Raw genomic sequence first — 15,767 nt, forward strand, 5'->3', positions numbered from 1 at the left:
AGTAAAATGTAGAAGAGTTTTTCCACACTGCAGTACTGATACCTTTAGTAAAATATGTGAGTACATTTTCCACCACTGTCTACTAGCTTATATTTTGATTCAAGAACTGGTGTTGATTACTTTGTCCACCACGCACTGACCTGTGAAAACATTGAGCAGCAGTCAGCACCGATTCCTTGTTAATAAGATATCCACCACAGAGACAGAGGTTTATTCTGTCAGTAACAACAGGTATAGGACTATGTATTCTGGCCATCCAGGGCCAGCTCCCTGTAGGAGCATCTCACCTCCAACTATCCTGGTGTTCAGAGGAGCCCGGCCACACACTGAAAGAAATACATCCGTCAATGATGGGTGGAAATGCAAACAAAGTAATGCTTACTTTATGCTTCGTGCTAGCGGTCCTACGACGGTGACGTGCATTGACAATAGGCCATACAAGCTCATAACATGTAGGCCTAGCAGTTTAGGGGCTCTATTTTGATTGTCTTAAGGACCAGCTCTAAATAAAATAGTTACTTACCATCTAATTGTGACTGAGCACCTGAATAAAGGAATGGAAATAAACTGTTAATGAAGTCTGAGATCATTCACAATGCATCTTAGTTGTAGAGTTATTGCGACCGAAGGTCGCATTATACCCTGAAAAACCTTGTAGCTTGTCTGTCTGTCTGTCTGTCTGTCTGTCTGTCTGTCTGTCTGTCTGTCTGTCTGTCTGGCTGGCTGGCTGGCTGGCTGTACAGGAAGTGATGTCAGTGTGATGTCAGTGAGTCACAGTGATGTGGTACAGAATGACTCATATATGGGCATAAAATGGATGTCACGTGACATCACTTCCTGTACTGACAGTCAGACAAGCTACAAGATTTCTCAGTCAGGGTATAAAAGTCCATATAATATGGTCATTCCCAGAAAAAGAAAAAAACCTTTTATGTCCATACATGGAGATTTCTTATGTCATAAATCCCATGTCGAAAATGAGAATGTTAGGGTACCATACTGTATATGGCCCATATATGGAGATCCACAGGCATCAAACCAAGGCCCAACTCACCAAGGCCCTTGGCATTACTAATTAACGTAGGGTTTTTTTTATGCCCGGTCCCTGCATGGAATAGCCTAGTAAACTGACTCCTCTCCTGCTCGCATTCGAATGAAGGCAGGAAGGGAGACTGGTTTACGAGGCTATGCATGGAATGGATCTATCCCGTGAAGAGGATGCCAGCCACAGGACTCCATGTTATTTGGCTTGCAGGCACGCCACGGCTGCGTACGTAACGTCAGTGGGGAGGGGGCGGGGCACCACGGCCAAGTTTATACGTTTAATGGAAGGGTTTATTTCTTACTTCATAATACTCATTGCTTTTGCCTACGTATTTGCACTGACATGGGATAGCCTATGTTGTTAAAATCTGCCTGCCATGCAGTAGGCTATGTTTGTGCACTAGTAGGCTACAGTTGGATTGTAATAGGCTATATTACTAAGAGATCAATGAGTTGTGTGTAATTAATTAACCAATTAAATACATTCTAATAATAATAGCCTAATCCCTAATTCATGATAAGAGGCTAATAACAATTTTCTCACACAATTTCTCAACATCATATACTGCTCAATTGAATGCTCATGGCGCTCTCTAGTGGCTGAAATTGTTTCTACTCATGGAGCTTTCCAATGATAGTAGTAGGCCTACAACCTTTCACAATATGTTTGTTTGATTGATTGATTGATTGATTGATTGATTGATTGATTGATTGAATACTTTAGTAGCAGTTCGCATAGGATAAGAACAATAGGCCTACAGTACAGTTCAGATACAAGCCAAGGTCTATCCTGCTAGATAGTAGGTTACAGTTCAGATAAGGAATAGGCCTACTGCTAACAGGATTTAAACTCAAGAAAGCACTATAGTTGAGCACTATAGTTTCATTTCATACCAGTGAGAGTAATGTCATGATGAATGTGAGTGAGACAGTATTTAGAAAACAGAGGTGAGTGACACTAATATTTATTTATTCAAACTTTGGTGTTTCCGAGGCTCTTTGCCACATGCTTGTCATTCTTTGACCTCCTGTCATACAACAGTGATCTGTGGTTAAAATATACGATTTACACGCATAATGTGTTGCATACATGATGTGTTATGCTCAGGCATGAAACAACTCCTTCTGACAGCTCTCTGTAATGCAAGGCTACTTGTTCTTTCCATAAGTAAGGTCCATTCATCTAGTGTGCCGGTGGGTTCGATGCCCGATCCCAACAACCATTGCTGCGTCATTGCGTGTCACTCCCCATCTCTCTCTCCCCGTTTCCTGTCAGTCTACTGTTCACTATCACACTATCAATAAAGGCAGAAAACTCCCAAAAAAACATATAACTTAAACAGTATAAGTAAATATATAAATAATAATAAATATAATATATAACTTAAAATGAAAGTACTCCGGGGCACACTGGCCGAGTTTGTGGAAACATGGCGGCCAATGGCACCAAGTATGGGGGATGAGTGGCTCAGAGTCTTATGTGTTGGAGTGACGGAGAATGACAGCTAATAGAAAATGGTATCAAATGTGAGATCAAATGTGGATGGCAGAGATATGGGAGAGATGTTGGTGTCAGTATTATAGGGGTGATTATTATTGTACTTGGTGTGAACAATTACTTTATAATTTTTTGTTTAGTTTTTTGTCCATGGTCTATTGTTAAGTTTGTGATGTAGTGTCAAGTGGTGTCTGTGGTGTCATGTTCTTCCTTATAATAAAAAATATTGAAACACAAAAAAGAAAAATAATTGCTACTACAGTAATTGCAATTTTCACGTGGTGATCACAGTTGACGCTGAGGTCACTGTCAGTCCCAGAGGAGGTGAAGTTGATGAATCCTGGCTGGTTGCTGCTGATATGGCTGTTGATCCAAGACTGGTACTGGGACACTCTGGTGTAGACTCCAGGATAATCAGGATCGGCACAACCCTCTCCGAAGCTCACTATTCCAGACTGAATCCAGTCAGAATCCTGTTTGATCACCATTGGGCCTCCCGAATCTCCCTACAGGGAAAAAGTACAGCATTTTAAAACAACGAAAGCTTTGCATGAAGAAAGTCTTGAAGAGAAAACAACCATTCAAATGATCACCTGACATGCGTCCTTCCCTCCAGCGCTGAATCCAGCACAGATCATATTGTCAGTGATTCTGAACCTATGTTTGCAGTTACACTGTCTGTTCCCCACCACTGGAACCTTCACCTCCTGGAGGTTTTGCGGGTCAGGGAGGTCAACTATAGGGAGACACACACATTTAGTTTAATGAGCAAGACTTACCACATATATTAAAATATATAAAAACAACTGCATAAAGATCGTCTTCCTCCCTCATTTGAACACATCTCCCATCCTCTTTTTGCAATCTGTAATCATGAGTCTGCAGGTAAGGGGGGGGGGGGGGGGGGGGTCGTGGCTGTGTGTTCTATACCTGTTTGTAAAATGGTTTGTTATTTTGTTTACATGAACTACGTACATTGAGTTTACATCTTGAAATGCTACAAATTAAATGGACTTGGTCACTTATTACAACTCACCTCCAGATTCAATGTGGCCCCAGCCAGTGACCCAGCTGTCAATGCCGCTGTGGAAGGAGCTCCCCCATGCTGCCAGGCAGACTGGTCGGATATTCTTGGTAAAAGTCACCGGTGAGGAAAGTTTCAGAAGACCGATATCATTATCAAATCGTATGGTTTTGTTGTAGTCGGGGTGACGGATGATCTGGATAACCGTCCGAGTGTCTTCGTAAGTGTTGACTACATGTTTAATCTGGCGACCCAGATAAACAATGACATCAGAGGGGTCGTTACTAGGAATTATAGAAAAAAGAACAATCCGTAATGAGCACGATATTAATATGGCCTTGTGAAAGTAGCTGAATGTAGTGATGGACAGTAGTGAAGTACGTTTTTTCCAAGGAGTGTGTGTGCAAAGGTGGCAGAGATAAGAGTAGGGCCAGCCGGCAGAGCTTTCCATATTAACTTGCAACAAACTATAACTACACATGCAAGTCAGTGCATGCCTTACCTGTGCTTTCAGAGAGTTATGGTTCTGTAAATGCATTGTGAAAACAATAGAGCAACTCACTGATATTAAAAGTCAAAGTGGTTTGACCATGAGCATCTATTGTTGTCAGTCATGGAAATTAACTACGTACATGTACTCAAATACTGTACATAGTTACTAGTTACTTTGTATATTTATATTATTATTACATTTAAATTTAGCTATTTGAAAATAGCTGATCTACAAGCTCACAACGCTTCATGATGCGTTGCATTTTGAGCTTAGATTTGCTATTTTCAAAACACATTTTATTGATTAGAAAACCTGTGAAATGGGAATTTCAGCTAAATTAAAAATAGATGCCAATACTTTTGGCACTTTTAGTATCTTTACTTGTAAAGTAAAATGTAGAAGAGTTTTTCCACACTGCAGTACTGATATTTTTAGTAAGAAAATTGTCTACTAGCTTATATTTTGATTCAAGAACTGGTGTTGATTACTTTGTCCACCATGCACTGACCTTTTTAAACAGTGAGCAGCAGTCAGCACCCATTCCTTGTTAATAAGAGATCCACCACAGAGGTATGTCTTAAGATCAACAGTTATATGTATTTTGGCCATCCAGGGCCAGCTCCCTGTAGGAGCATCGTCACCTCCAACTATCCTGGTGTTCAGAGGAGCCCGGCGACACACTGAAAGAACAACCGTCATTGATAGGTGGAAAAGCCAACAAAGTAATGCTTACATGCTTTGTCATATGACAGTGTCTCACTGAAAATAGGCCATCTTCGTAGCAGTTTGTAGGTTGCCTATTTTGTAGAATGGCTATATATTTTGTAGATCAGCCATGTTTTGTAGATTGCCAGTTTCTTTGTGCTTCGTCGTACCTTGAATTATTATAGGAAGGTAAAAAATATATAAAATAAAATAGTTACTCACCATTTAATTGTGACTGAGCACCTGAACAAGTGGATGGAAATAAACTGTTAATGAAGACTGAGATCATTCACAATGCAATCTTAGTTATATATATGATATATTATGTTGTGTGTGTGTTGGTTGAGGGGGTTAGTTTTGACAGCAAATTCTGATTTAGTCATTCAGTCTTCTGAATAACATAATTTTAGTCCTATTTTAGTCATCTGAAATTGTTTAGTCTTAGTCGAAATCTTACGTTTTTTTAGTCTTAGTATTAGTCTTAGGGATAATTCTCTTTCAAAAAAGCCTTTTGTCATTTTATTGTCTAATCAGTCTTTTGGGAACACCCAGGACAGTCATTGAATTTCTTCATTCAGTATTTAGTGGGACTGAGTTACTAGGAACTAAATATTTTGAGATGGGGGTCCGTGGCAAAATACATATCATTTTGGGCGTCCTTCACATGAAACGGTTTGAGCACCACTAAACATAGGTTTTTCAAAAAAGACTTGCACAAATTTTCATGATTTCTCAAAAATAGCAGATCTACAAGCTCGCGATGTGAGCAGCGAGAACCTAGCAACAAGGGTTCATATTTTAGATTGTAATTAGAGAAAAGAAAATATGAAAATGTTTTCATTTAGTGCTTTTTCTATTGTTTTAGTGATTTTAGTATTTTGATTTCAGTGGGTGGGGGCATGCATACAAGTGGCTAAATTTATTTTCTTTGTTACTATTTACACCAGCCCCCATAAGTTTAACTTTAATATAATATAATTAACATAGTATAATAAACTGATTGTGTCTCCCTGATGCTGTTTGTGAGGAAATTCTACTTACCTCTCATCAGAGTTATCAGAGTTGCTACACAGAGTAGTTGACAGACAGCCATCGTGTGTTTGATTGCCAGTGGGAAATGTGTTCAATATTATAATGTGTGATGGGGGGTGGAGTCTCAATTTGACTCATGATTAATTTGTTATCTTATTTCATGCCTTGAGCTTATTTCCTTTTAAGGGAATATACGAATCTGATAATGGTAGTATAGGCTACTAGTATATTATTATAATGTAGTATTCTAATCAGATCTGTTATTTTCACTATACGCTTTAAAAATTTAAAAATGTATTGTATTTATGGAAATTATTCATTTTCATTCATTTTTGTAAATATATTTATTCATGTCATACAGCAGGGGTAGGCAACCTTGGGCACAGGTGCCTACATTGGCACAGGGGTTGGTGATCACTGGCACACTGGCAGAAATATGAGAGAAAGGATTTATATTTTAAAATCAAATATTGTTTTAAACATGGTCAATTACAATAAAGTCACCCAATTTGCAGCAAATTACATCCTTCACATAATTCTACATTCATTAAAAGTCTGAACTTTGACTGGGGAGGGAGTCGGGGAGATACAGTAGGTGGGTTATTGTTGAGTCGAATGATCTTTATAACAAACAATGTCCTGACAATCAAAATATGTCAGATTGTTGATGGGGTGTCATTAAAATAAATGTTGACATGGCACACTGACTATCTAGAAAATAAAAATCACACCCGTGTGAAGTGGAGCTGTGTGTGTGTGTGTGTGTGTGTGTGTGTGTGTGTGTGTGTGTGTGTGTGTGTGTGTGTGTGTGTGTGTGTGTGTGTGTGTGTGTGTGTAGATCATGTGTACCGATTTTTGTGACATTTGAAGAAAATATGTAGGAAAAGGAGCAAAAAGTGTGTTTTGGAGAAAATTCAAGATGGCGGAAAATCTATCCTGGCGCATGGGGAGATGCGTCTTGACCCAAGGAATCCAGGGAAAAAAGAATTTTAATTTTCCGATCTACGGTTCAAGAGTTACGGGGCAAAACGTAAAGTGGGCCGTTATAGCGCCACCATGAGGCCGAGTGATGTAATTATTTTTCGATTCATTCTTAAAATCATTATGAATCTCCTCTCCGAGGTTTGAAACTGTAGCTCCTATGGTTTACGAGAGAAAAATACTTGAAAGTGATTTCTTGCATTGTCCCATTATAAGTCAATGGGGACAATTAAGCGTCGTTTTTTGCCGATTACGTCGGCATGGTAAGGCGGATCGGAACGAAAGGTAATAGAACACCATTCCCGGCCGAGCCGCACATTTTGATGTATATATTGCGCGAGTGGCGTAAATGGTGCGGCACTAGTTACGCGCCGAAGTCAGGCTACATACACACACACAGACAGACACACAGACAGACACACAGACCCACACAGCCACGTATAGGGAGCTTGTGTTTCACACAGCTCCAAAAACATGGCATTTCAAAAAGGTTGCTGACCCCTGTCATACAGGAAATTGAAGCAGTTAAAGGAGCATTTCACCTCTGGGACAACGTACCAGACATTTTGTAGCATGCTGAAATACTAAAATATCTAAACACAGATTGAACACAAAACATAACTCAGGATTGTGATGATCGTGTCCCAAACAACAATAAAATAAGATCTGGTTGTCCCAGAGGTGAAATGGTCCTTTAAGTTTTTTATCTATTTTCTCCCTTTCCCCAACACTCCCCCCATATTGCTATCAGCACTCTCTTTCTACAAAAATACACAAACATAAGTTACATATATAAATATAAAAAAGACAACTAAATAAACACAGAACAACAGTAAATAATATCAAAATAAATAAACAAACAAAGAAAAGAAAAGAAAAAACTATTGAGTTGAGGCATTTAGATGCAAGTCACAGGTTACGTATATAACAAGTCATCCAAATGCTAACATATATCACACGTCACTGCTTCATATATCATATCATATAAATAGATATTTGCACATTGGACAGTTAGGGGAGAACGGGGTAAGATGAATCACTTCGTGCTTATGTTGCTAAGTGAGATGGCAGTAAATTCAAAACATCTAGACATATTTCAGGATGTCTGCTATCATTTGAAATTATAAGTAAGTGTCTATGACAAAGGACCATACAAATATGACTTATTTAAAAAAGAGTGGTCATTTGGTTCAACTTGCCCCAGGTGAGGGGTAAGTTGATCCAAGTAAAAGGGTAAGTTGACCCATGTGATATTCTAAACTTTAATAGTTTAAATTAGTGTAGGCTATTCATCAAAATGAAAGATCATTCAGCATAATTTGAGTAGCAAAGACCTAATAAAAAATATGAATGGTGATTCACATAGTTCAATTACCCCAAGGCATTTGGTTCATCTTTCCCCACGGCCACCATTTTGACAAAACCTGGTTAGCTTAATGCTTAAGGCTCATCTTTAGCTAAATGATTCACATAGTTTTATACATTGGGATATCACCAACATGCATGATATATAAGTTTAGACCTGGGTACATTTGCTTTAACATAAAAATCTTTATACCATAAAAGTAAAAATGTTACTTAGTTCGACCAGCAAAAAACACTTTTTGGGGTAGAAATATACTTTCCTCTTTGCCCATGTGTCTGTCAACTCCACAGCCAGGTAGAAATTATGTTTGCGTTCTTATTTTAAGGTCAAATGACAACTCATGTGTATAGTTTTAAAGATAAAGGGGTCTTTTTTTTCAACTTTAAAAACCCCAATGTCTTTCGGCCACAAACGACAGAATTGGGGATTTCCATCTTCCCCAACAGAATTTGGGGTTTCCATAGTAATATTCTGTGCCTTGCTACCATTGTGGAAAAAGCCACAATGTACTTTGTGGGCATCACTTCCTGTTCCTCCTAGCTGTTTCATTCTGCCTGGTTGCTGTGGGCCTGTGACAGGTGAATCAACTTTATTCATCCTTTATTTATTATTACAAAAAAGGGCAATAAGAATAGTACATAAAGTGGGGTTTTATGAACACACAAATAATCTATTTTTGAGGTCTTGTTCATTGAAACTTCCTGACCTAGTAGAGTTCAAAACTGCTCAAATGATGTTCAAAGCAAGAAATAAACTGCTTCCAGCTAACATTCTTGACATGTTTAGTGATAGGGAGGGGGGCTACGACCTAAGGTGGGAACTCAATTTTAAACAAGCAAATGTTCAGACCACCCGAAAAAGTATGTGCTTTTCTATTTGTGGAGTAAAGATTTGGAATAGTTTGACAGAAGAGATCAAACACAGTAAGAACATTTTACAATTTTAAAAAATACTCAAATTAAATATCCTGGCCAAATACAGCAAAACATAGTTTCATTATTATCATTTTTTATTTGTACTTGTTACTATTATTAAATCTATTATTATTTCTTTTTACTATTACTTTGTAACATATCTCTGTTTCTTGAATTGTTATTATTATGAAATGTTTATCAAGTCTATTTCCATATACATTCTTGTTTTTAGTCTTTTTCACTTTTTTCTTCTCTTTTTTTCTTCTTTCTTCTTTTTTTCTTTTCTTTATATATATATATATATATATATATATATATATATATATATATATATATATATATATATATATATTATTATATTATTATTTTTTATTTTTATTTTTTGAAAAAAATAATAATCTGAACACTCTTATAACTAATCAATGTCTTATTTCATGAATACGTAGGATAGGCATTCACAAGCTTTCAGCTTCAGCCTATTCCTTTTGATCACCTGTAACAATGATTATATGAATGTATGACCTGTATGAAAATATGTGATGATCAAATAAACTAAACTAAACTAACTGTGAGTATCCCCACCCAGCACAACATGTACCTTTAAGTATGTTAAAATGGCATCACATTGACTAAAGTTTTCCACAGCAATCAGCAATTCTGAACAACCACATATTCGAACGACTCGGTCACAACAGTCAATCGAATCCATGCCCATGCGAGTATGAAGTGGATCCCTATATACATACTACTACTGTCCAGCGATTAAATATTCTAATTGTGATCGCACGATTTACCTAGTTAATCGTGCGATTAATCGCAAATAAGTCATCCGTTTTTATCTGTTCCCAATGTATCTTAGAAGTCTTTCATACCCCTATTAAAATGGAGTGGAAAAATCTGATGGCTTTATGAGAAAGTATGTTCATCTTTTCAATTGAGCAGAGGATATTGTAGACAATGTTTGACCATTTTTAAAGTAGCCTATAGTTTGTTGATTACTTTTTGGCATAATGAAATAAAGGGGTATTAATAGAGTTATTAATAGAATCATTTAAAGTAATTAAAATGTCACTTTAGAAATGTGCAGATACCCTGTAGGCCTATGTTGGTTTGTTTACTGTTGAGTGAGAAAACAATGTTGCACATTAAGCTGAGGGCCTCCCAAAATAATAATAATAATAATTATGATGTCCTATACGGGTAGGCCAAATGGCTAAAATAAATACATAAATATGTGATTAATTGCAAATCAAATAATTGATTAAACAAGTTAACTTGGACTGGCCTAATACACACACCCACGCACGCACGCACGCACGCACGCACGCACACACACACACACACACACACACACACACATGTGTGTCCACTGTAACATGACTTAAGAAATTAATTCCGTATTTAAACAAATGCAAGCCAAAAATCCAGATTTGTTTTGGATGACTGAATGCTCTATGTTATGCTGGTTGTTCAAGAAGGACGTTTTTGTTTTAGCAAAATTCATAGAGAAGGCATGGCAGTTGCGTTGGAGAACATTGTATCCGTAAACAGCATGGACAATCAATATGTTCTTTTGCATTTCTGTTTGTGGTGTGTCTTGGTGTATGTAGGCTATGTATTATGTTTTGTGAGTGTCTTGTAAGCCTGTGCGGGCTGGCCATTGTTTGGTGCAGGACATTTTAATAAAAATATCTATCTATCTATCTATCTATCTATCTATCTATACTATCGCCGTATATCCCTGCAAGGCCCAGTGTCGCTTTTTGGCAACATTTTTTAAATCATTACATTAACATTAACATCACCATTAAATCCCATTGTTTAGTATTACAATGCCATTGGCCACGATATTTGCATATAAATACCCCCCACAGAGGCTGACATTCACACCACTTAAAGATCTCTGGAGTCCAGAGTCTTGACGAACAACATCTCACTTTTTCACTGAAGCTATTCCTCACACAAACATATGTAAAATGCCTGTAATATTTTTTGGATGATCATTAGAATATCTAGAACATGTACATATGTTATTATTGTGAAAAAATATCCCCAAAATGCAAATTAGAGCATGATTTTTGATTTATGACTTATGGATATAAAACCATACAAAAACATTTTTTTAAACATTACATTTTCCTCTGATTAGGACTCCTACAACACCATCTGATTTTTTTTTTTTTTTTGGCAAGTCAAAATTAATTCGGGTCTTGCAGGGATAAGGACATGATTAAAATGAAGTATGAAGTTACAATAGCTAACATTTACTCTTCATTTAGGATTCCATTAAGTCTCCTGTCCATGCCAAGGTAGAACAGTTTGAACCGTCCTTTGATACTCCTGGCCTTGCTTGCTCTCTTTGGCCTGGAAAAAGGGGTAAATGGCTTTAAAGCAGTCAGTGCGTTATTCACAAATTCTGACCTGAAGGTTAAGATTCAATTGTATCAGCTCAATGGTAGAAATGACAGCACTTGTACAAATCAGGTTCAAATCCGGGTTAGAAGAGGAAAGTTACATAGTGTGGCTTTAAGCACTATGGGGGCCCTGATGTGACGCATTCAGAATACAGGTCAATTCTCCAAGGTGTGGTTTCTCTGGAACTCAACATATTTCTAACTGACATTCTGACAGGAAGCTGATATCATCAACAACTCGTACATGAGAGGAAAAGTCTGTTATAATCCTGACATTTTCACTTTAACCCTCTCTTTTGTCCATGTTATGATTATTATTGCAAAACATACATTAACCACTTCTACGATCTACGAGCTCACATTGCGTATTTTATACATTTGAAAACTTGTGAAATGGGACATTCTGCATAATGAGTACTCTTACTTTTGTATTTTAAGTATATTTTGATAATGTATACTGTAGAGCTGTTTATACAAAGTCATGATTTAGGCAATATATTTAGGTTTAAAATATCAAATATAGTAGTTAATCATCAAGGGAGGAGAAAATACATGTCAGTGGTTGGTTACTGTGGTTGTGTTGGGTGTGTTTTTCTCAACAAAAAAAATAAAGAAAAAAAAGGGAACTTTTCGGGAACCTAAGCTGACCACAATGTCAGGGTAGCCACTTTGTACACAGAAGTGTTAAAACCATAGCCTAGTTCCAGACCCTGAATCGCTAGCAACACCCTTTAAATGTTTTGTTTCAACTAAATGTCAATTCAGGCTGAGTGTCAGGCTATTAAAACCACGCTGCTCAAGTAAAGCAACCACCTTTCAAACATAAATCATTTATGTTTCAGCAAACGGCTAACGTTCCTATCAATCATAATTATGCTTGCAAGTGTTGAGAGACCTGAGTCCCAATGTTACGTACAGTATGGGCTGCCACATTTTTCAGAAAACCTTTTAGTGAGTTGCTCGTATGAGCCTGCATGTGCCACCATTCAAAAAACAAAAACAGAGTTTCAATAGGGTTCAAGACTTTAAGGCTTGGCCCCTATTAATATATATTTGTTTTGTTTTTTACTATTTGAATGCACCCATGGTTTAAAATCTCTATCAAAAATGGCAGAACTAAAACTCTTATGGCGGTGTGTTGTGTTTGTATTACAGTTGGTGTTGTATCTTATTGTTTGTGGTCGTGGTGTTTGTGTTGCAAGTTTTCAACATTGAACTATGTCATTAATATATGAGTTATTATGTGGAAATAAGAAAAAAGCCTGGAGGATTGATTGTGGGGTTTGGCTTGCAAAGTGCACTTTGATGACATGTATTGCTTGGCTATTAAAAAAATACCAATCAGGATGGAATATGAAAAAGCAAAGATATCTGTCTTGATCACATGACTATAGAGATCATGTGTAGGAAGATGTGTGAAATTTGGATGAAGTCATATTAAAAAAGGGTTTTAGATAAGTCGGCCTCCTGGTGAAGCTATATAAGGCAAATTTGAGTAATTAAGGGCAAAGGTTTTTCTTTAGCCTCTGTGCATAAAACGTTTTACACTGAACAGTGAAGTTATAGATAAAAACATAAATCAGGCTTGTATAGCCACCATGAGGCTGATTTAAAAAAATGTAAGTGACATGTCTTCCTCTGCCTAGTGGGAATGTGTGTGCAAACTTTGGAAGGCAATCTTAGCCAATCAGAATAGAATATGAAACATCTGAAATACCCATTTTGTTTAATGACTATCATAGATAATGTGTACCGATTTGTGGACAACATCTGTCGGTGTACTATCCAAAAATGTTTTTTGCACAAATCCGCCTCCTGGTGGTGCTATAACAGGCTGATGTGAAATATTCGGACGGACGGACAGGGTGCAAATGTAGTCTCCCCATGCCTTTCGGCTGGTGGAGACAAAAAGAACATTGATGCGATGCATTGTAAACTTGTAGATCGGCTATTTCCACTATTTTTGAAAACTTTTGAAATACATTTTTCAACATGAAAATGATTATGACCATTCTGATAAAATAATTGTGATTATGTCAAATAATTGCGATTAGACGCCTATAATAGGGCTAGGCCTACTAGTAAGACACCTCAGGGTGACTTGCGACCTCATGCGACCTCGCCCGTGGCTATCTGGCCAGTGATGTATATGGGACCAGTTACTCATATATGGAGACCCCTTCATGATAGTTATGTTATGTCAAAACATGCCCAAAAAATGGACATTACCAAATATGGGCATTCCCATATATGTCCTTAATATTGACAATATAGGAATCTCCATATATGGGCATAAAACGTATGTTAATTAGTAATTCCAAACAGGGCCTTGGTGAGTTAGGGCCTTGGTTTGATGCCTGTGGATCTCCATATATGGGCATAATGGGGTATCCTAACATTCTCATTTTCAGCCTGGGATTTATGACATCAGAAATCTCCATGTATGGGCATAAAAGTTTTTTTTTTTTCTTCTTCTTCTTTTTTGGGGAATGACCATATTGGACTTTTATACCCTGAGAAATCTCGTAGCTTGTCTGACTGTCAGTACAGGAAGTGATGTCACGTGACATCCTTTTTATGCCCATATATGAGTCATTCTGTACCACATCACTGTGACTCACTGACATCACACTGACATCACTTCCTGTACAGCCAGCCAGCCAGACAGACAGACAGACAGACAGACAGACAGACAGACAGACAGACAGACAGGCAGTCAGACAGTCAGACAGACAGACAGACAGACAGACAGACAAGCTATGAGGTTTTTCAGGGTATAATGCGACCTTCGGTCGCAATAATTGTGATAGGCCTAAAGCTGCATGACCTCTAAAAACTCACTCACCCCAAAGTGCTCCCAGCCTTTGATCTCGCTGTAGAGAGTGTCCCCTGGACATTCTGTGTCCACAACCTGTCTGTGACCCTGGATGGTGAAGTTGGCCACCAGCTGACCGCCACTGACGGCGCAGGACGTCTAGTCTGGGATCACTTCACTTTTCGGGTTTGTAACCGGTCTGGAGCGGAAACCACAAAACATCACGTTGTAGTACTCAAAGGACTACAATTTGCCGGAAAGATCAAACCGGATTCAGTTTTAACCCAAAATATTCCCCTGCGCTCAAGGACACACTTTTAGGGCCTACCTAACCAGTAAGACTCCCTAATCGGGAGATAAGCGACCGTTGGTCGCTTATCTCCTGTCACACTGCTGACATCAGTATGACATCACACCGTACACAAATGACCCTTATATAAGACCGGCATTATCTACCGACAGATTAGTAACAAGATGTCAAAATCATTGAAGGTTTACCCTACTAACCAACTGTTTACCATAGCAACCATGTTTTTTACCTTAGCAACCAACTGTTTACCCTAGCAACCAACTTTTTACCACAGCAACCATGTTTTTTTTACCCTAGCAACCAACTGTTTATCCTAGCAACCAATTGTTTACCATAGCAACCATGTTTTCTTACCCTAGCAACCAACTGTTTACCCTAGCAACCAACTGTTTACCATAGCAACCATGTTTTTTACAGGGCCTGGGATTGATGACATCAGAAATCTCCATATATGGGCATGAAAGGGATTTTGTTTCTGGAAATATGTCTGTGGGGTGCCACATTTGGAATAAAACACTTACATCACACATCTGGATATCCATACAGCCCATCTAGTTTGCCTGTGTCCATTTATGCCCATATATCTGATGACATTGGGACAATGATCTCCATATATGGGCATAAAACTTATGTTAATTAGTAAAGCCTGGGGATCTCCATATATGGGCATGAGGGGTACCCTAAAAGGGCATCATCTGGGAATAGCAAATATAGTTATCCTAGAAAGTGAAAATCTTACATCAAAGGCCATAACTACCTACCTATCCCCATACTGCATTCCTCATTAAACTACCTACCAGTAAGATGCCTAAGGGAGAAAAGCAAAGGGCGAGGTTGCACCATTTCTTGGTCTTCTGGCCAGTGATGTATATCGGACCATTTAACCATATATGGAGACATCTGGTACCCAAAGATATTCACAGATATGGGCTTAATATTGATGACATAAGGGATCTCCATATATGGGCGTAAAAGGGATTTGGTTCCCCTGGCATCACAGGGATCTCCATATATGGGCATAAAATGGATTTGGTTACCCTGGCAACACAGGGATCTCCATATCTCCATATATGGGCATAAAAGGGATTTGGTTCCCCTGGCATCACAGGGATCTCCATATATGGGCATAAAAGGGATTTGGTTCCCCTGACATTACAGTGATGTCAGTGGC

General features: G+C 38.1%; 1 protein-coding gene across 1 annotated transcript in view; it reads right to left on the minus strand.

Annotated features, from left to right (window-relative positions):
* Nucleotides 1–526: 526 nt before the first annotated feature.
* LOC308284091 (transmembrane protease serine 9-like) overlaps nucleotides 527–15,767 on the minus strand; it is a gene marked incomplete at both ends in the record, with an annotated part of 20,772 nt that continues 5,531 nt past the window's right edge. The window contains 5 exons of the mRNA XM_080724629.1: nucleotides 527–544; nucleotides 2,821–3,048; nucleotides 3,136–3,278; nucleotides 3,579–3,810; nucleotides 14,317–14,428. Coding sequence (XP_080580755.1) covers nucleotides 527–544; nucleotides 2,821–3,048; nucleotides 3,136–3,278; nucleotides 3,579–3,810; nucleotides 14,317–14,428 — 733 coding nt within the window. The remainder of the gene's footprint in view (nucleotides 545–2,820; nucleotides 3,049–3,135; nucleotides 3,279–3,578; nucleotides 3,811–14,316; nucleotides 14,429–15,767) is intronic.

The sequence above is a fragment of the Nannobrachium achirus genome (assembly GCF_963921795.1).
Source record: "Nannobrachium achirus genome assembly, chromosome: 4".
NCBI lineage: Eukaryota > Metazoa > Chordata > Actinopteri > Myctophiformes > Myctophidae > Nannobrachium > Nannobrachium achirus.